Source organism: Emydura macquarii, unplaced genomic scaffold, assembly GCF_026122565.2.
Source record: "Emydura macquarii macquarii isolate MOO-44397 ecotype Brisbane River unplaced genomic scaffold, CSIRO-AGI_Emac_v2 contig_431, whole genome shotgun sequence".
NCBI lineage: Eukaryota > Metazoa > Chordata > Testudines > Chelidae > Emydura > Emydura macquarii.
In genome coordinates this window covers 3,552,695-3,572,765 of record NW_027130568.1, presented here as the reverse complement: position 1 = coordinate 3,572,765, position 20,071 = coordinate 3,552,695, and the positions used below count along the sequence as shown (strand labels likewise).

The 20,071-nt window shown below is 36.6% G+C and overlaps 1 protein-coding gene across 6 annotated transcripts in view; it reads left to right on the top strand.

The window, feature by feature from the left end:
• Positions 1–20,071, top strand: part of TMX3 (thioredoxin related transmembrane protein 3) — a 58,363-nt gene that overhangs the window by 26,161 nt on the left and 12,131 nt on the right. For 2 of the 6 annotated variants that reach the window (XM_067537483.1, XM_067537484.1), the window contains exons 10-13: positions 11,227–11,325; positions 14,840–14,897; positions 17,784–17,837; positions 19,265–19,321. In XM_067537483.1, the coding sequence (XP_067393584.1) occupies positions 11,227–11,325; positions 14,840–14,897; positions 17,784–17,837; positions 19,265–19,321 (268 nt within the window). The other 4 variants (XR_010917903.1, XM_067537486.1, XM_067537487.1 and 1 more) reach the window with 4 other exon arrangements.

The window sequence follows — 20,071 nt, the reverse complement described above, 5'->3', positions numbered from 1 at the left end:
CAAAGCTGATGGGTTCTCCCCTTTGAGCCACTAGTAATTTGTTCTCTGTTACACCTGTCTATGAGGGTGGCTTTCTTGGTTGCTATAACCTCACCATGAGAGATGGGGGGAGGCGAGCTTTAGTGTCAGAGCCTCCCTGTACAGTTTTTTTCAGGGACAACGTTTTTCTTTACCCTCACCCAAAATTCCCATCTAAAGTGGATTCCAATTTTCACATTAAACAATTTATTTGCTGACTTTCTTTCCAAAGCCTCATTCAAGTAAAAGGGAAGAGGAGCTCCATATATTTAGATGTTAGAGATTTGGCTTTTTACCTGCATTGGACTAGCCCCTTCAGATTTTAGTCTCAGTTGTTCATTGCATTTTCAAACAGAGTAAATGGGCACCCAGAGGATCTCTTCCTGGATTTCCAGGTGTATTTGTTTATTATATTGATTGGCTAATATTGCCAAAAAGTGGTGGCTCACTCAACTAGGTCACAGATAGACTGCTAACTTTCTAATTTGTGTACCCATACAGGACATTTGTAAGGTGGCAATCTGGTTGTGAGATCATATATTTGCATCTTACTATGCCATCTCATCAATCTAGAGATGATGCCAGATTTGGACAGGTGGTCCTACAATCCACATTCAAGTGGATTCCAAGCCCATCATCAGTTTGAACTGCTGCTAAGTCACCTGTAATGGAATGGATATATGCAATCTCTCAAAGAAGAAAAAACGGTTACCTTCCTTTCTGTAACTGTTGTTCTTTGAGATGTGTTACACATGTCTATCCTGCCCTCCTTCCTCTCTCACTAAGTCTTTCTAGTAGGAAGGAACTGAGGGGGTTCGGAGGCAGGGTGGCCCTTTATACTTGCATGCAGTGGTGCAAGTCATTGGAGGGCATTTGTATGAGGCTGTGCATGAGGTGTGCACACACCTACAGTGGAGTGGACACGTGCAGCACATCTCAAAGAACAAGAGTTATGGAAAGGTAGGTAACTGTTTTAGGTTTACAGAATTTTTTTATAAACCAGTCACCTAACATTGAACAACCAAGTCAGACTTCATGTACATACATACTACATTCAGGATCTTAATCTAACAAACAATTTAGAAAGCACTTAGTTCACAAAAATAATTTGGTACAGTGAGATAAAATATTTCTTTACTATTCCTAGGCAGTCTGAAAAAGCAGAGGTTTGTTTGTTAAATTCCTTGTACTGTACTGTAATCGCTGTAGAGATGGGGGCATCAGCCTTTGAAACCTCAATAGCTTAGTATCAGTCAAGACTGAAATTTGGGGTGTGGCTAACTATATTGTGTGTCTTTTCAGGTTTAAATGTAATTGACCTCATGTAAGATGTAATGTTCTTTGTATGGGAATCTGACTTCAGAAATTTAATTTAAAACATTTTTTCAAAAAATGTCTGGTGCATCAGGCTTAAAACTTTTACAGAAATTGATTCACTTACAAATCTACACAAGTAAATTGGAGTGGTTTGTCATGGGGGTGCCATGTGTAGCTAGTTGGTTTAGGAAGTGTCTGGACGGTACTACTGCTCCTGCTGCTGTGTTTGTAGAGGATGAGACAGGAAACCAGCATTGAAGATGCAATAGCTCTCTCCCACCCATCTTCCTGCCTTTCTGCTGCTGGTGGGTAGAATAAACAGTCACTGGGATACCAGCTGAAAATCACTAAAAACTATATGCTGTTGTAGTTAGAAAGGGTGTTTTCAGGTGCTGAGTGACCAGTAATTTTATCCCCAAAATTATGAAAACGTACAGTCTAGAGAAGCAAGAAATGTTAGGCCAGATATTAATAATTGTCTCTCTTAATGCCAATTCAGGGATGTGATTCATACGATTTTAGTTCTTTTTACCATGCCTTAGGGGATACCACAATTAAAGACAAGCACAATAATCACAATTATTAACTGACTGTTTTATTACTAAAGAAAGAGAAAGAAAGGAAGACAATAATTAAACAAAATAAAATAAAACAGAACATACGCAATAAACAATGGTTACTTCCATTTCAGGCTCTTCTGTATCTCTCTCTGTGGAGACCTTTCAGCAAAGATTGCACCTCGAGAAGGTCTGCTTTGGTGGGCACAATCTTCTCTAGTTGAGATAAAACCAAAGTACGTTATTCCAAAAAGTCCTGTCTTACTTTATCATAGATAAATAAAGCATATTGTAGATGGGCGAAGTAATTTTGTTTGAAGGGTTGATTTATAATGGATAATCTAACTGTTTATAAATGGGCAAAGGTAAGTGATCCTAACTAAATTCAATGTAACTGAATAAAGTTTTAATTCTTACTAAAAGAAGCCATTTAAGGACCAGTCTTAAAGCAGGCAAATTAAATACTAAGAATCTTACATTCAAATTAAATCCCACTATTCCTTTGTTTAACCAAGAATAGTATGTCTCCACCCCAGGAGTCTAAATAATCTGGTATTTAACAGGAGAAACTGGTAATACCTTAAATTACAATAGCACTTCAGTATTCCATTAACTTTTGCAAGAAAAGATTAAATCCAGTCCCTAGGCAGAGCTTTTTTAAAACTCCCTCTCACAAGCGATGCCGAAATTTCAGTGATGGAGTCAAGGTGAAGAAGTGCTGGGTTTGGAAGGTGGTGTTGATGCAATGTAGTGACTTTTCTTTCTGTCTTGTTGCTGCTGTTTACTTGCTTATAGAGGTGTTGTCTTGAAGATGTGATGAGATGAGCAGGGTGTGCCAAGATGAGTGCTGAGAGTTTAAGAGTAAGTGTATTGGTTTATGGTGGTTCAAGAGCAGTATAAGTCAAAATGTAGTAAGATTAGGGGTTAGAAAATAAAAACACGTAAACATAAGAGTTCATGTCTCAGTTGAGTGGAATTTATACTTTTTCTGTAGTCTCAATGTAGGTGAAAGGCACATATTTCAGGAAGTCCACTAAATTCAGATATCAGCTTTTATCACTTTTCATTTGCTTGACAGCTTCAGGGGATGGTTTTGGTGGCATCTTCAGCTCATGAATATGCAGTCTCCTAATGCATATGCATCAGGATTGTAATTCTTCAACTTTTATGATTATATGGCCTTTGTCTTTGTGGTAGGAATTTCTCAGCACATCTTTGCAGATAGAGTTTTAACTCTGTTAATTTTCTGAGAGATCATTTTAATTCTTTTAGGGTGTAATAAGAGTTGGAATTCTGTTTCAAAGAAGTGCGAACACTTCTACGTCCTATAAAAAGATCTTTCAGCTCTTCAAATAGTCCTTTTAAACTTAAATGATTCATAGAGAGTCTTTAAACTTAACTGGTCATCAGAGAATGTGTTGTCTCTTCTACTTGCCAATCCAATCATGGGAGAGGGTCTTCTTGTCTTCCTGAGTTTGTTAAGCAAGTTGCTTAAAAATTGCTATATAACTAATTAATTCCCCAATTTGTAAGTATTTCGTGCTCAAATGGCTTCTTATATTATTAACCAGTTATAACATCAAATGAGCTTGCTATGTTCATAAAACATCTTAGTATTCAGATAATGGAATGGGGATGTTATTATATGAACACTTGTTATACAAAGCATAACTTGCAATAGCTGACACTTACATCTTTCAAAACATAATATATATTTAGGAAAATATTTTAGAATATTAAAGCAAAATAGGCATTTTCAAGTTGCATCACAGAATCTGTGTAAACATGCTTGGAGATAATAAATATGGTTTTGTGGCTAAGGAGATGTCATCCTTTTTGACACTTGATGCCTGCCCTGATTCACAAAAAGAGATACCTAGGAATTTCCTTAATTAGCTTAAACAACGAGAGTCCTGTAGCACTTTAAAGACTAACCAATTTAATTTCTGCAGGCATAAGCTTTTGTGGGCTGCAACCCACTTCGTCAGATGCAAGAAACAGAAATCAAATAGGGGGTATATATATACATCCAAGGGTAAGGAACAACAATGAGGAGGGTAGGTGTTAGCAAAGTCCATTCAGTTAGAGTAGATGAGGCCTATTCACAACCAGTGATTAGAAGATGAGAATGTGTGAACAGTGACAATTACTTCTTGTAATGAGATAACCATTCCAAGTCCCTATTCAAACCCAGTTTGACTGTGTCAAGTTTGCATATGAGTTCCAGCTCTGCAGTTTCTCGCTGAAGTCTATTTTTGAAGTTTTTTTGTAGAAGTATGGCAACTTTCAAGTCGGCTACAGTGTGTCCTGGGAGATTGAAGTGCTCTCTGACTGGTTTATGGATGTTACCATTTTTTATGTCTGATTTGTGTCCATTTATTCTTCTGCTTAGTGACAGTCCGGCTTGGCCAATGTACATGGAAGAGGGGCATTGCTGGCACATGTTGGCATATATTACATTAGTAGATGTGCAGGTGAATGAGCTCCTGATGGTGTGGCTGATGTGGTTAGAACCTGTGATTGTGTCACTAGAGTCAATGTGCGGGCAGAGCTGGCAACGGGGTTTGTTGCAGGGATAGGTTCCTGGGTTAGTGTTCTTGTTGTTTGGTGTACAGTTGCTGGTGAGTATTTACTTCAGGTTGGGGGGCTGTCTGTAAGCAAGGATAGGTCTGCCTCCCATGGCTTGAGAGAGTGAGGGATCATCTGCTAGGATAGGTTGTAGATTCTTAATGATGTGTTGGAGAGATTTTATCTGGGGGCTGTAGGTGATGGCCAGTGGTGTTCTGTTATTTTCTTTGTTGGGTCTGTCCTGTAGTAGGTGACTTCCGGGTACCTGTCTGGCTCTGTCAATTTGTTTCTTCACCTCTCCAGGTGGGTATTGTAGTTTTAAGAATGTTTTATGGAGATTCTGTAGGTGTTTGTCTCTGTCTGAGGGATCAGAGCAAATCTGGTTGTATCTTAGGGCTTGGCTGTAGACAATGGATCATGTAACATATCCAGGGTGCAAGCTGGAGGCATGAAGATATGTATTGAGGTCAGCTGGTTCTCAGTATAGGGTGGTATTAATGTGACCATCCTTTATTTGTATTGTAGTGTCCAGGAAGTGGATTTCTTTTGTAGCCTGGTCCAGGCTGAGGTAGATGGTGGGGTGGAAATTATTGAAACCCCGTTGGAATTCTTTGAGGGACTCTTCCTTGTGGGTCCAGATGATGAAAATGTCATCAATGTAGTGTAGGTAAAGGAGAGGTGCTTGGGGATGAGTTTTGAGGAAGCAGTGTTCTAGGTCAGCCATAAAAATGTTGGCATACTGTGGGGTCATGTGGGTGCCCATAGCTGTGCCACTGACTTGGAGGTATAGATTGCCTCCAAATATGAAGTAGTTGTGGGTCAGGACAAAGTCACAAAGTTCAGCTACCAGGTGTTCCATGTCATCATCAGGGAAAATGTTCCTGATGGCTAGTAGTCCATCTTTTTGTGTGGAATGTCAGTGTAGAGAGCTTCTACATCCATAGTGGCTAGGATGGTGTTTTCTGGGAGATCACCGATGGCTTGTAGTTTTCTCAGGAAGTCAGTGGTATCACACAGATAGCTAGGAGTGCTGGTGGCATAGGGCCTGAGGAGAGAGTCCACATAGCCTGACAGTCCTGCTATGAGAGTGCCAGTGCCTGAGGTGATGGGGTGTTCAGGATTCCCAGGTTTGTGGATCCTGGGTAGCAGATAGAATAACCCTGGTTGGGGCTTAGGGGGTGTGTCTGTGTAGATTTGTTCCTGTGTTTCTTTAGGGAATTTCTTAAGTAGATGTTGTAGTTTCTTTTGGTATTCCTCAGTGGGATCGAATGGTAGTGGCTTGTAGAATATGGTGTTGGAGAATAATCTGGCAACCTCCTGTTTGTAATCCGACCTATTCATGATGACTACGGCACCTCCTTTGTCTGCCTCCTTGATTATAATGTCAAAGTTGTTGTTGAGGCTGTGGATGGCATTGCGTTCTGCATGGTTGAGGTTATGGGGCAAGCGATGTTGCTTGTCTACAATCTCAGCTTGTGCACATCAGCAGAAACACTCTATGTAAAAGTCTAGTCTGTTGTTTCGATCATCAGGAGGAGTCCATGCAGAATTCTTCTTCTTGTAGTGTTGGTAGGAAGGTATCTGTGAGTTAGTGTGTTGTTCAGTGATGTGGTGGAAATATTCCTTGAGTCGGAGATGGCGAAAGTAGGATTCCAGGTCACCGCAGAGTTGTATCGTGTGTGTGGGGGTTGTGGGGCAGAAAGACAGTCCCCGAGATAAAACGGATTCTTCTTCTGGGTTAAGTGTATAGCTCGATAGATTTACAATATTGTTGGATGAGTCCAGGATATCACAGTTGTGGTCTCTTGTGGCATGTAGAAGTTTAGATAGTTTAGAGTCCTTTTTCCTCTATAGAGAAGCAAAGTGAGTGTTGTAAATGGCCCGGTTTGTTGCCATACTTCTACAAAAAAACTTCAAAAACAGACTTCAGCGAGAAACTGCAGAGCTGGAACTCATATGCAAACTTGACACAATCAAACTGGGTCTGAATAGGGACTTGGAATGGTTACCTCATTACAAGACGTAATTGTCACTGTTCACACATTCTCACCTTCCAATCACTGGTTGTGAATAGGCCTCATCTACTCTAACTGAATGGACTTTGCTAACACCTATCCTCATTGTTGTTCCTTACCCTTGGATGTATATATATACTCCCATCTGATTTCTATTTCTTGCATCTGATGAAGTGGGTTGCAGCCCACGAAAGCTTATGCCTGCAGAAATTAAATTGGTTAGTCTTTAAAGTGCTACAGGACTCGTTTTTGCTGTATACAGACTAACACGGCTACCCCTCTGGAACTTAATTAGCTTGAAATTTTCATTTAATTAAGTAATCAAAAAAAAAAAGTATTTGAGCTATCATATTCTACATGTATCATATATATGAAAATAATTGTCTTTGCAAATTCAATAAGGACAAAGGAGTTGTAATGACCTATAATTAGAAGAATAAATTATAATCTGTTAAAAATATTGTTAACAATATTTAAGTCTCTGTGCACATTAAATGGTGGTAAACATTGGTGGTAATTTTTTTTCGAAGTATTTGTTGTTTGCATATATCCTATGACTTGGAATGTCTTATTATAAAATACACTGGAGCCCCTGCTCCTCTACAATGGCCAGACTGACATCTTCTGTAACTTACTGCGACAAACCAGTAGACCTAATAATGTATTATACGATTGTGGGGGTTTGTGAATGTAAATAGCTTTCTGCTGTGAGAACAACTTGTGTTGCAAAGCAGCTGATATGGCAATCTTTAATAAATCAAAAATCAGATACAAGAAAGAGAACAGATTCACATTTGTTAGCTATATTTTTTAAAACATTTATTTTTGTAAACATTGGAAAAATGTTAGAAATTTCACATTGCAATATATCAGTTACATAAAAACAATAGTAAGGAACAGAAGTGCTATAAAATGCTAAATGTTTTATTATATATGTGAAATAACTTGAGGGTGTATGCATGCAGATTTTTATTCAGAATTCTTTAGGCTTTTACTCAAGAGATATTGCCACTGCTAGTTTCCATGAATGCTTCCTCCAGATTGTTCTAGAGTTGTTGCCATCCTCAATGGTATTAACTATGCTTGTCTGAACTTTGGGAAGGATATGTGATAACTAGTTCAAGACCCAACTCCTAAAACTTAATTTGCACACATCCCCCATTCCCAGTACTCTGTTTTTTATTTCACTGCTTTTTTTGCTACTATGCAGGTATATTTTATCACTTTTTGATAAGTGTATGGCTGAGTTTGGTGGTTAATCATGGTTTGTTTCACAGACTTGTTTCCAATGGTGGAAGAACGGAATACCTTTGACATCTGCAGGAGAATTCTTTTGATTAAATGAGTAGATGTCCATATATTCACTCTGGTCACTCGTTTGATTAAAAACGTATAAGACAGCATTCTTCTATCAGTGACTGTGGTCTCTCTTTGTTGGATACCACAAGGAAGACTAAAATGAATCCTCTTCAAAGTGTCTATTAATTTTTGATTTTCACTCTTGAGCTGTATTTCCATTATTTGACTTGGCAGCTTAAATTTAATAGTTATATCCATACTTTCTCTGTACTGCATTTGAGAAGTTAGCCTAAAAAAAGCATAAAATTAAGAATAAAACTAGTGGATTGACTGACATTTGTGCATCCATTTAAACTGACATTTTTTTCATAATAGTTCTCCGGTGTATTTAAATCAAACAAACAAAACTCAGAAAACATTGTTCCATACTCAGTTTTTTAAAATGTGTTAATTGTTTTTTAGCAGATGGTCTTGACAACTATTAACTTAATTTTAAAAAATATTACCTACATCTTTTTCAGTTAGCACCTAGATTGACAAATAGAAAGGAGCACAGTTATCTTTTTAAATTTTTAATCAGAAATAAAAAACAAAATTATATCTTTTTCTTTTTTCACTATCTCATATTGGCAAAGAATACATTTAAATATTGACTTACCATAAGATAAATAATAAACTGAAACAAGACATTTCTGATGAGGATGATGAAAATCTTATGCTTTCCTCAGTGCTTTGCGCTTTCCTCCAGAATGAAATAGTCTCTCCACATATGCTTGTTTTGTTGTCTTAGGCTTGTAGGCTGGATTTCCCCAGCATGCTATTTGAGAATGGAAACCAAAAGTGAAATTTAACAAGCTTTCTGTGTTGGGTTAATCTCATCAATTGCTTCTGTCAGAACGGAAATCGAAAATTGTTGAAAAGTATCATTTTAGTACTAAAATGCCTTTTTCAATTAATGTTGATAAAATACCAGAACAAACTGTAGACCAGATGTGTAGCCACATGGAAATATAGCAGTGAAGTATTTTCAAAATCAATTTCTGATTTGTACCAAAAGACCCTTTAAACAGACATGTGAATGGTTAAAGAAATCCAAAATTAACTTCTTTAAAAATAGATTTGTCTTTCATGTGACAAGTTTGCTTTTAGTTACTTTACATGAAATTATCATTATAGTACAGCTCTTGATAATTTAGCAACATATAGATTTCATACCTGCTTTAAAGGATCATTTTTCAACATCCGGTGTATATTCTCAAAAATATCTAAACAATAAGTATCAGAGATTAGATTTTCTTGCATTTCTTGTGCAATTCTCTGAGCTCTCCTACTTCAGAGATAGCAAGATAGGAAAACAAACAAAATATTCCTAAAATGCTCTCCTATTACACTAGATTAAGGTAAAATATATCATAACTAAAATGTCATTTGTTGTAGGAGCATATTTATAAAATATTTTTTGTTCTCTATCCCATTTATTTAAAAATAGGCTTTGGTGTATATTTGCCACAAAGCAAAAATAAATAAATAAAATTTGAATCACAAGAATGGGAATAAAAGCAAAACAAAAAACACTTAGTTATTTAATGTCTACAGTTAAACCCAACTGTTCAAGGAGTTCCATGCAGACGTCTGTGCCAAACCTCAGTGGGTCTCTGTGGGTGTTCAGAACCATCTTCGTGGAACTGTTGGGGACCTTAGTAAATTTTACTCAAGTCATGATGTCTCATGTTTCTTAAAGTAAATGCACTGATATAATAAAAGTAATTTTAACATAGATGGAGGTCAGAAAGTTGTGCAATAGGACCATCACTTCCTTTAAATTTGATTTATTCTTTTACAAATGTGTTTAAATTATTGATTATGATTTATTTGTATTACAGTTACACCTATAGACCTCAGTTGAGATCAGGGTACCATATGTGCTACAAAAATATCAAGAAATATTCCCTACCCTAAATAGCTCATAATCTAAATAGAGGTAACAAATGATGGGAAGGGAAAAACTCACAAATTTATCCAATCTAATTGGGACTGGAGCCAGATCATATAATCAAAATTCACAGGAGAAAGGGAAAGTGCAAGACTGCAGCGCCATCTGTCGGCCACAGGAGAGATTGTCCACATTTGGACCCATGTGCGCTGAGTGTTTGGTTAGTATGGTAAACCAGATAATGGAGGGTTGGTTAAATGGGATTCCACTGTGGTAAAGTAAAGTGACTTGTACAGAATCACACAACAAGTCAATGTCTGCGTCAGGAATAAACTCATACCTCCTCATTCCTGGTTTAGCATTCTGACCACTAGATCACACTGCCCCTTCCATGAATTTGTAGTTATGCCCAAATGGGTTTACAGCAGAAATGTACAATTGTATCCTCCTTGCTATTCATTTGCTAGGTCCTCTGGAAAATGTCAGTCCTAGAATGGCTGATGTTTACCTGGTATTGTTTTATTAATTAAAACCTGTTTCAATGTTTAAAACCTTTACATTAATACTATTTAAGATAAGAAAATAGCAATTCATATTCTCCAGAACAACTATTCGCTAGTAAAGAAGTAACCCTTTGGGAATTTCCCATGCTTTTTCTTTTTCATTTTCCAAAATGAATTATCTTAAAAGGTTTGTTATAGAACTACTATGCCATTGTTTTTTATCTGAACGAACAAGAAAGGAGGAAGCATGGTTCATCCTAAAGAACTTTTGAGGGGTAGTATAAATGATGAAGGGTGTTTGATTAACTGAACGGGTTAATTTTAAAACCTCAAGTTAGCAGTACTCTTTGCACTGTAACAAATGTTTTATTAAGCACATCCAAGTAATTCAAATTAGGGTTTCCCAGTATGACTAATTCTATGTGATTATGTGCATATATCTGTTGTTCAGCTCATCATGTACCCAAAGGTGCTGGATGCAACTGCCAGCATACAGGACATTTTATTGTACTTTACGACCATGTTAGGTTAACAACTTTGTTTCTTTTTGTGTCCTTACTATTTTATTTTTTATTTATTTATTCATTTCTAAGTTTGAGGATGTTAACCATTCCACAGACTAGGAGCAAAGCTTACCACCAAAAATTGCCAATTTTATGTGCAGCTAAAGTATTGAAAACATTAGAGTGAAGAAAATGTCATATTTACAATTTAATACATATAATCAGTGTTCTATCTTTTGCTAAAATTGTGTTGCTTTCCTTTTACTGTCCCTCTGGGCTTTTCTGAAGAAAATGCTGCCAATCCTAAATATTTTCGGAATGTATGAAATCACCAAACATTTTTTTCACTTGTGTTAAGATTTTAACTCATGTCTCCAGAAGTGGAAGGTAGAGTATTATCTTATACAGCCATATATTTCTGCTCTTATGGTCTGTCTTAACCATTTAGCAATTTTCTTACTGCATTGTTGATGTTAATATTCTGCATTTTTCTCAATTTTTTTCACTTTGAAGAATATGAAGATGGTGATCTATCATCTTGGATAAACAGAGAGAGATTTCAAGGGTATCTTAATGTAGATTGGTTTACACTCTATGAACTTGGAGATACAGGTAAGATGCTCCCACCTTTTAGTTATTTTTAGCAGTGTTTTACTGTACTGTAGCCACAAACAAAAGCCACTAAAAATCTGATTTTTAAGCCTCCTAAAGAAATTAAATTCAGAATTCAGGCTGATACTGCCCCATTTATTACCTTTGTGTATTAAAATTCTCATGTGGACCTCAGTACATGTACTATAACATCTATTTACATTTGGGTTGAATTAGATCAAATTTTATCCTACTACAAAGGACATAGAAAGCATGCATGATTCTTGCCTGAACTCTGTAGAAAATCTGGGTGTGTTGCTCTTTATTTTAGGAAAACTTGCAGTTAGGGACTGATCCAAACCCATTGAAGTCAGTGCAAGTCTTTCCTTTATCTTCGGTGGACTTTGGATGAAGTCCTTATTTTTAGCTCCAAAATACAGTGTTGCTAATTCTGTACTATTCATAGAAACTGAGTAGACTACAAATTTGAGATAAGACTAAACTGCTTTATTTTGGTGTTGCATAGATTACCCTCCAAGAGCCTTGTGAACATGTATGTATGAGAGTTTTGTGACTGTGTATTTAAAGAGCATTAAAACCTAGATTGGCTCAATTATGCACCAGGGGTCGGTCCTGGGGCTGGTTTTGTTCAACATCTTCATTAATGCTCTGGAGGATGGGATAGATTGCACCCTCAACAAGTTTGCAGATGACACTAAGCTAGGGGGAGTGGTAGATACCTTGGAAAGTAGGGATAGGATACAGAGTGACCTAGACAAATTGGAGGATTGGGCCAAAAGAAATCTGATGAGGTTCAGCAAGGACAAGTGCAGAGTCCTTCACTTAGGGTGGAATAATCCCATGCACAGCTACAGACTGGGGACCGACGGGCTAGGCAGCAGTTCTGCAGAAAAGGACCTGGGGGATAAGTGGATAAGAAACTGGATATGAGTCAGCAGGGTGCCCTTGTTGCCAAGAAGGCTAATAGCATATTGGACTGCATTAGTAGGAGCATTGCCAGCAGATCAAGGAAAGTGATTACTCCCCTCTGTTTGGCATTGGTGAAGCTGCATTTGGAGTATTGTGTCCAGTTTTGGGCCATCCACTACAAAAAGTATGTGGACAAATTGGAGAGAGTCCAGCGGAGGGCAACAAAAATGATTAGGGGCTGGAGCACAAGACTTATGAGGAGAGGCTGAGGGAACTAGGCTTGTTTAGCCTGCAGAAGAGAAGAGTGAGGGGGGATTTGATAGCAGCCTTTAACTACCTGAAAGGGGGTTTCAGGGAGGGATGGAACCAGGCTGTTCTCAATGGTAGTAGATGACAGAACAAGGAGCAATGGTCTCAAGTTGAAGAGGGGAGGTCTAGGTTGGATATTAGGAAAACGTTTTTTCACTAGGAGGGTGGTGAAGCACTGGAATGGATTACTTAGGGAGGTGGTGGAACCTCCATCCTTAGAGGTTTTTAAGGTGTGGCTTGACAAAGCCCTGGCTGGGATTATTTAGTTGGGGTTGGTTCCTGCTTTGAGCAGGGGGTTGGATTAGATGACCTCCTGAGATCCCTTCCAACTCTAACATTCTATGATTCTATGAATTATAGAGGAGGATGAGAGAGGAGAAAAAATAATGGGTATTCATGGGGGTACTTTTTTCAAATCAAAATTTAATTATTTGGTCTGTGGAATTTCAGTTGACAAAAATAATCTGTTATCCTGTAAACCTGAAAGGTACAGGAATACAACCACTGTCTAAAATAGATTTGTGATTGTAGTTTAATGCCTATAGTGTAAATGTTCAGAGATAATTGTGGATGCCAAACTTAAGATCACTTGAAGGGGCCTGATTTTCAAAAAGTGCCGAGCCACCCTCTGAAAATCATCCCCCTCTTAAGATCTCGCAAATTGCACATCCAAAATCACTATCCATCTCTGAAAATCTGAGCCGCCTCTTTATACACCAAAATCAGTGACTTTTTTCAAATATCTCAAGAAGGTAAAATTTCCACAAATTTAGATAATTATGAATGTGTGTAACCGTTTCTAAATAGAAATGTATAAAAGTATATACAATTTTAATTATAGTTTGAGATCCATCATCCGTAATAGCAAATTACTGTTGGTTATGATACAGTGATTATTTTGGGAAATAGCAAAAGACATTAATCAAAATATTGACTTTTGTCAATGCGATGAATCTGCAAGTTGTGTCCAGTATCTTAGGAATTAATAATGAGACTGGTGAATTATTCACACTTCTCTAGGAATCCTAAAAACACTTGAGAGAAAAGCCTTTGAAATGTTAATATTTTAAGGTCTGAAGGGAACAAGGACAGTTGGGTCTGGGGTCGGAGCATGGAAGTAGGTGGTATATAGTCCCCATCCCATCACATTTTTAGTTCTCAGAACCTCATATAAGCCCCTCTGCGACTGCACTATGGAGAAGTGGACTGAGGAGGAGTTGTGGAAGTTGCATTATTTCTTTCCTCATTATCAGAACCCTTCAAGGATTCCCTGAACAAGAGAATACTGACATTGTCAACGTTACCCATTATATGTGAGCTCTCCCTCTAAGTGAACTTCCTCACATGGAGTGCAGTTTGGGGGCAGCAGCAATAAGTAGGGAGGTATTAGCACTTTGGAGGTTGGGGATGTTAAGCAGCAGTATATTGTCTGCCTAGATCTTGAGGTGTTAGGTGGCCAATCCGCTGCCCAGGAAAACTCTGCTTTCCTAACATGCGGAGCGCAATAATTTGAAGGAAATTCAATCAAAACTTGAAACACTTCTTATTCTTTATTCTTATTATGCTTTGCCCAACATAGCTGATAATTTGACCTGAATATAAATAATCCAAAGGTGCTTCAAAACTTCCATGAACCTAAAACAAGCAAAGACAAGTAAGTTCATATATTTGGTCTCCATTGCATTCTGCATGATTATTCAATAAATCTGTGCACAGGGTCATTAGAAAGTGAAGCTCTTCTCACCAAGGACTTTCAACAGTATAAGACGCTATTTTTCTGATCTAGTGGCACAGCCAAGAATTCAAATAAAATTCTAACGTTTCTTCATCTAAGTTGTAAAGAATAATACTGCAAGTTTTTAATTAAACAAATAAAGCCACAACAGTGGTTAAGGAATTCATACAAATAGTGTTTTGAAATGGCAGAACTTTGGTTGCAGTACCCATGTATAGTAACTTTGTGCAATTGTGAACAAAGACGGGAAAAAACATAATTTCCCCTCTTCATTTTTCCCCCCATTGTCATGTTAATCAGGCATTCAATCGCATTTAATTTATTTTCAGTAGATTAGTACAAGCTGATGTAAGTAATCAGATGTTTGTATAGCTTCTTTGGAATAGTTGAGAAGGGATCTTGGTATGCCCCCAGATTTGGGTTATTTTTTTCAAAACTGAATGGCTCTGTGATCTGAGAGTTGGAGGATGTGAGATGGTGGTGATCTCAACTTCCCAGACAAAATAAGATTCCATTGCAAGAGCAATATGAAGAATTTAGATATCTTATTCTGTATTTTAGGAAAACTTGTGGCTATTGCAATTATTGATGACAAAAACTCTTCATCTGAACATACCAGGTACTGTATTATTGACACTCACTATGAAAAGTAAAGAATTTGTGCTGGTTTGGAAATTAGAATTGCATCAAGCTTTATCTTTACTAGTTTCTCTCATATTGGAAAGCAATATTAAAATTTTTGAAGCTATGTTCAGAAAGTGAGAGGTTAACTGAAAAGCACTGATATTTTCACATTTTCTGAGAGCACTAGACTAACCCAAAGCATGATTCTGAACACCTTACTCAGCGAGTGACCCCACTGAAGTCTATGACTACTTGATGATTAAATGCTACAGGAAATACCATACTCCTCCCCAATTGTGCACAGGCAATTAAAACGGTTACATGTGCAGTCACTTACATAAATGTGAAATGCAAATATAGGACTTTGATGGTGCAAGTGAAAATTGGGCCTTTTATATGAAGTATCTTGGCGGTACAGTGATTATTATTGCATTAACACAGATAAAGTTTTAAGTGTTCTCATTATAAACCTCTGTTTAAATGTGGATTTATTGTAGCTTTAAAAATTATGTTCCAAGCTAAATCTTGTGTAAAATTTGAGATTGAAAGTAGTTCTTATACTCAATATTATAATACAAGCTGGTCATTTTTAAATGGGGAGGTCGGTGAACTAAGGGCATATCTGTCCCAGAAAGTTTTGTTGACATATCTGCTGGACAGTGGTATAATTTTTTTTTCCCTCTCTTTTCAGCATAGTTATGCTGGTAAAAGTCCTAGTGCAGACACAGTTATATCCGTATACAGCTACTTATACCAATATAGTTTTGCCAATCAGGAAACTGGCATTGTGTAGACTAGACTAATGTTGAATGTTCTGGATGAGTGTTGTGCTCATTGCTCAGAACAGCCTTGATTCAAAAAATTAATTTAAGCAATTAGTCATTTGATCTAATGGAGAGTTAATATTTTCCTGATGTATGTCAGACAAAAATAAGTCTTATTTTATAATATATGATGGCAGTAGGGAAAATACATCCCTGGGACAGTCCTTTGGTAAGACATTATGTGTGTGCATGGAGACTTCCACTGTCTCCAAAAGGGCAGACCTCAACCCTGAATATTGTGGATAGGGGAAAATTACAGTTATTTAATAGAAAAATACCTAAATACTTTTTAACCTAAGGCACAAAAGCTTATATAGCAATCTTAAGGTCTAAAGTAAATAAGGCAATCATAAGTTAAAAATGTCTTATAATTTAACACGTTTTTAAAGCCATAGCATTATTTTTGCAGACAAAAATTTATTTTCAGATGTAGTACAATCTCGCCCCCACTAGAAAAAGATAGTGTGATATGTTTCAATAATTTAAAAGACAACAGATTATTAACTAGTGGATGTTAACATTTATTACATATGCTTCATTCAAACAGGTGAATAACTGCTATTTAAAATTACATTTAGTTTGTCACATAATGGTGTTAGACCTAAGAGCCAGTATTGATAATCCACAACTTTTCATCTACATTTATATTTATTAAATAGATGCAATTATAATAAACACATAAGGAATAAAATAGATTTTTTATTATCATTAATCTTTAGCTTGTTTTCTATTTTATGTGTACACATTCCATAGTGAATTAAAGATAAAGCATTAGTCCTAACATTGAATGTATGGATTTTTTTAATCCTACTTTGTAAGCATGCCAGTTCTTGTCTTGTATATAAAGTTGAAGATGTTTATTACTTACTGTATTTGAAGAAGCCTTGTCACTGTAAAATGAATGTGCAGTTATGACTGCTTATTATTATCCAGTAGCATCCGAGTTCCCTGCATTGTATGGTACTGAAGTGTGTTGTTGAAGTTTAGGAATTTGTCCATGCCTTAAAAGCACGGACTTACACTGGTATCTATACCACTGCCCAAGGGAGCATCAGGCATACCAAGAAATTCTTGAAGGGAATTTGCTACAATCATTCAAAAAGTATAGCATTTTCCCTTACCCCATCATGTGGTGTAGTAGCCAAAGCAAATGAGTATTCCTTGCTTTCTTTTGATTGTTGTGCTGGAACAGTGGGGAAGAGAATCCTCTCAGAGATAACTCAGTGCTGCCTTGAGTTCAGAGGCTAGAATTTTGGCTGTCCCCTAGATAGGATGCACAAGGGGCGAGTGAGGGGAGACCTTTTATTCCTATCTTTTCCTACTGTATGCTCTTAAAAGGGCCAGTGAGAGGATCTTTTGATCTTCATGCAAAAGAGATGGGTAGCTTTTAAGATAATTGTATTAAATTAAATTTTAAATATTTCAAAGAATATAAGAATATAAAAGAAAGCTAGAGGTCAGCCAATTATGAGGTTACTTGAAAAAACTTTTTTTAAACTCAAAAGGTTAGTCTTCAACTTTATACTGAGAGTCACATATTTAAAAAGACATCAGTAAATTTAGTCAGGCGTGCTATTAAAATAACGTGTTGGTGAATGCCTTTTATCCAGCTGGATAATAATTTGCAAAAGAAATTGAGGACAAATAACCATCTAGGCATCCATGACTTTTTCAGTTGAGATTTTACAAGTCGCTTACTTATTAAAAAGGGATTATGTTCTTTAATTCTTTTTGTGCTAATTTGTACCATTTGTTAGAATTTTCTTTGTGGTTAATCCGGTACGTTTGCTGGTGGTAGTAGAGATAAATGAATTATGTTTGGTCCATTGAAGCTCAGTGGTAAGGTAGCATTTTAATAGGTACTTTATTCAGTTTGTGTGAGAGGTGAATTTTCTTAGAGAGAAAGTGGAGTCACTGTTTTCCATTACTGAATAGATAACATTCGCTCCTTGTTCAAAGAGCCAAATGGTTAGTTGTTTGAACCTTGGAAATCCAAGTTGACTCTATTGTTCTTGTAACAATATTCTTTTTTTTTTTTTTTTTTTTTTTTGTAACAGGCTAAAGTCTGTTGTTCAAGAAGTTGCTAAAGATTACAGAGACCATTTTCATAGGTATGTGTATGTGGTATTATAGTAGCATAGATTTTATTCCCTACCGTATATGCCCTTCGTTTAGTGTAGTGTTTCTCACCTTTTCAGGTTGGCAGCCCCTTATTTGAAGTAAAAATTATGATCTTACATTTTTTTCCCTTACTTTTATAGTGAATGTATCAAATAACAAGGGTAATCCTGTATTCGTGTATTTTGAGAGGTTGACAGAATACTTCACCTTGAGGGGTAAAGGTGTGTTTGCACTAGGGGAACAAGATTTTCTTTGCTTTAGATTGTAATAACATTTTCAGCAATCAGAATCACCAAAACTTTTGTAATCCCCTGGTTGAGAAATATTTATTTAATGGATCGTTTATCATTGCTTTTTCATCTGACGAGCGGGAGCTATGCAACATAATTATTATGAACAGGTAATATTTTCATGGCAATATTTTCACTATAATGATTCGAGTAGTTTGCCAAAAGTAAGTGTAATTCTTGTCATTTAACTGAAATTTAAAGTTTGAGATGTTTTAAAATCCTTAAAGAAAAAGAAGACCTCCTTGCAAGCATGTTTATAAATAAATTATTTTTTAGTTACTGTGTTTAATTGCTTTACTGGAGTGTGTATGTGAAACCGTAGCCTATGGGATTCAGATACAAAGAATGTGCTAGTTCACTTGCATTGTGTTCTTTTTCCCCATTGGCAGACTTAAATGTTTTAAGGCAGATGAATATATAGTAAGTGTATCAAACAAAAAATTAAGGTACAAAGAGTAGTGGCTGAGGACGGTGATGTGTGTGGGCTGTTTTGTAAATGGAGTTTAGTCCAATCTTTGCATCCTTATAGTAATAGATGTATATGAAGATTGTCGCAGTGGCTGCCACCCTGGGTAGTTTTGCCTACTGGTCATTCCCCGGACCCACCGTGCTTTTCATAGAGCTTTTCAAAGGGTATTCCAAAGCAAAAGATGATGCAGTGTTTGCCTGCATGGTCTCTTTATGCAGAAATGGAGAGGGCAGGCCATCAAAGAGAGAGCATTTTTGTTGCAGTTTAGGCAATGCACAGCTAGATAAGGAGAGATATGTTTGCCCCTTGATGTGTAGTTGGAGTTGGTGAGGAGTTGCTCTTATTGGTAGGGCATTTTAGAATTAATACAAACTTAAATTGTAACACTTGTGTTTTCCCCTCATTGCTAAAAGCTGTGACTTTTTTTTGTCTAATATTGAATATATTCCCTTCCATTATCCCGGAAAACTTCTGGAAAGGACTGTGGAAATTGAAATAAGTATCAAGAACCAATATGCTTCACAATACTATGTTAATCTTGCTTTTCAATGTTTATAAGAGAAATATTGTAGAAAGACTATTTTTGAAAGCTATATAGTCTATAATTTTCATTTCTTTAATGTACAGTTAATTGGCTTTATTACTTGTTTCTTTATAGGAACTTCCAGTTTGGCCATATGGATGGTAATGACTACATTAATAGCTTACTAATGGAGTAAGTAAATTCTGACTTATCTGCGCTTGTACTAGTTATGCTACTGGTTTGAAGAAGCCCTCTTGTTTGAAGAAGTGGTGATGCCGCCTCTGCACTCTTTAGTCACTCAAACTATCAGACTAAAAAGATTTGAAGAGATTTATTTTCCCCATATAAAATTTATAACTTTATTTACTAGAAGAGAAGCATCAACATTTTTCTCTTGACCAGCTTCTAGTCCTGAATTTCAAGTCCTTTTGTCTGTTGTACTACAAGAACCTAAGGTATTGGTTTGCTGTAGATCTTTAAGTGGCAAATGTACTGTTAGGACAGTGCTACATGGAAAAACTTACCTTCTAAAAATCAGTTTATGTTGTACCACTACAAATATTATTAGAATTCAACATGTTTCCCAAATGTCATGCTGTTTAAAAGAAACGGTGAGCTAATAGAAATCCAGTCATTAACAGGAATTGTAGCTAAATTGACATGCTTTATTTATGTTCATTGGTCATTTCATGAGAAGGTATATGTATGAGTGCCAACTTGTGAATATTTTCTCTGCACTGATACATTCTGTAAGGTTGATGCTTGCTTTGGGTGATTTGAATTTCACGTTAGTGTCTCTTCTGCAAAATAATTGCCTACCAAAACAATATGATTATACATCGTCTGAAATGTGGGGCATATGGATAGCTGAGGTTCCTCATGACTGAGCTCATTTTTAGACTTCATAGTAATTTAGGATTATGGAGTGGGAGCACCCTTAAT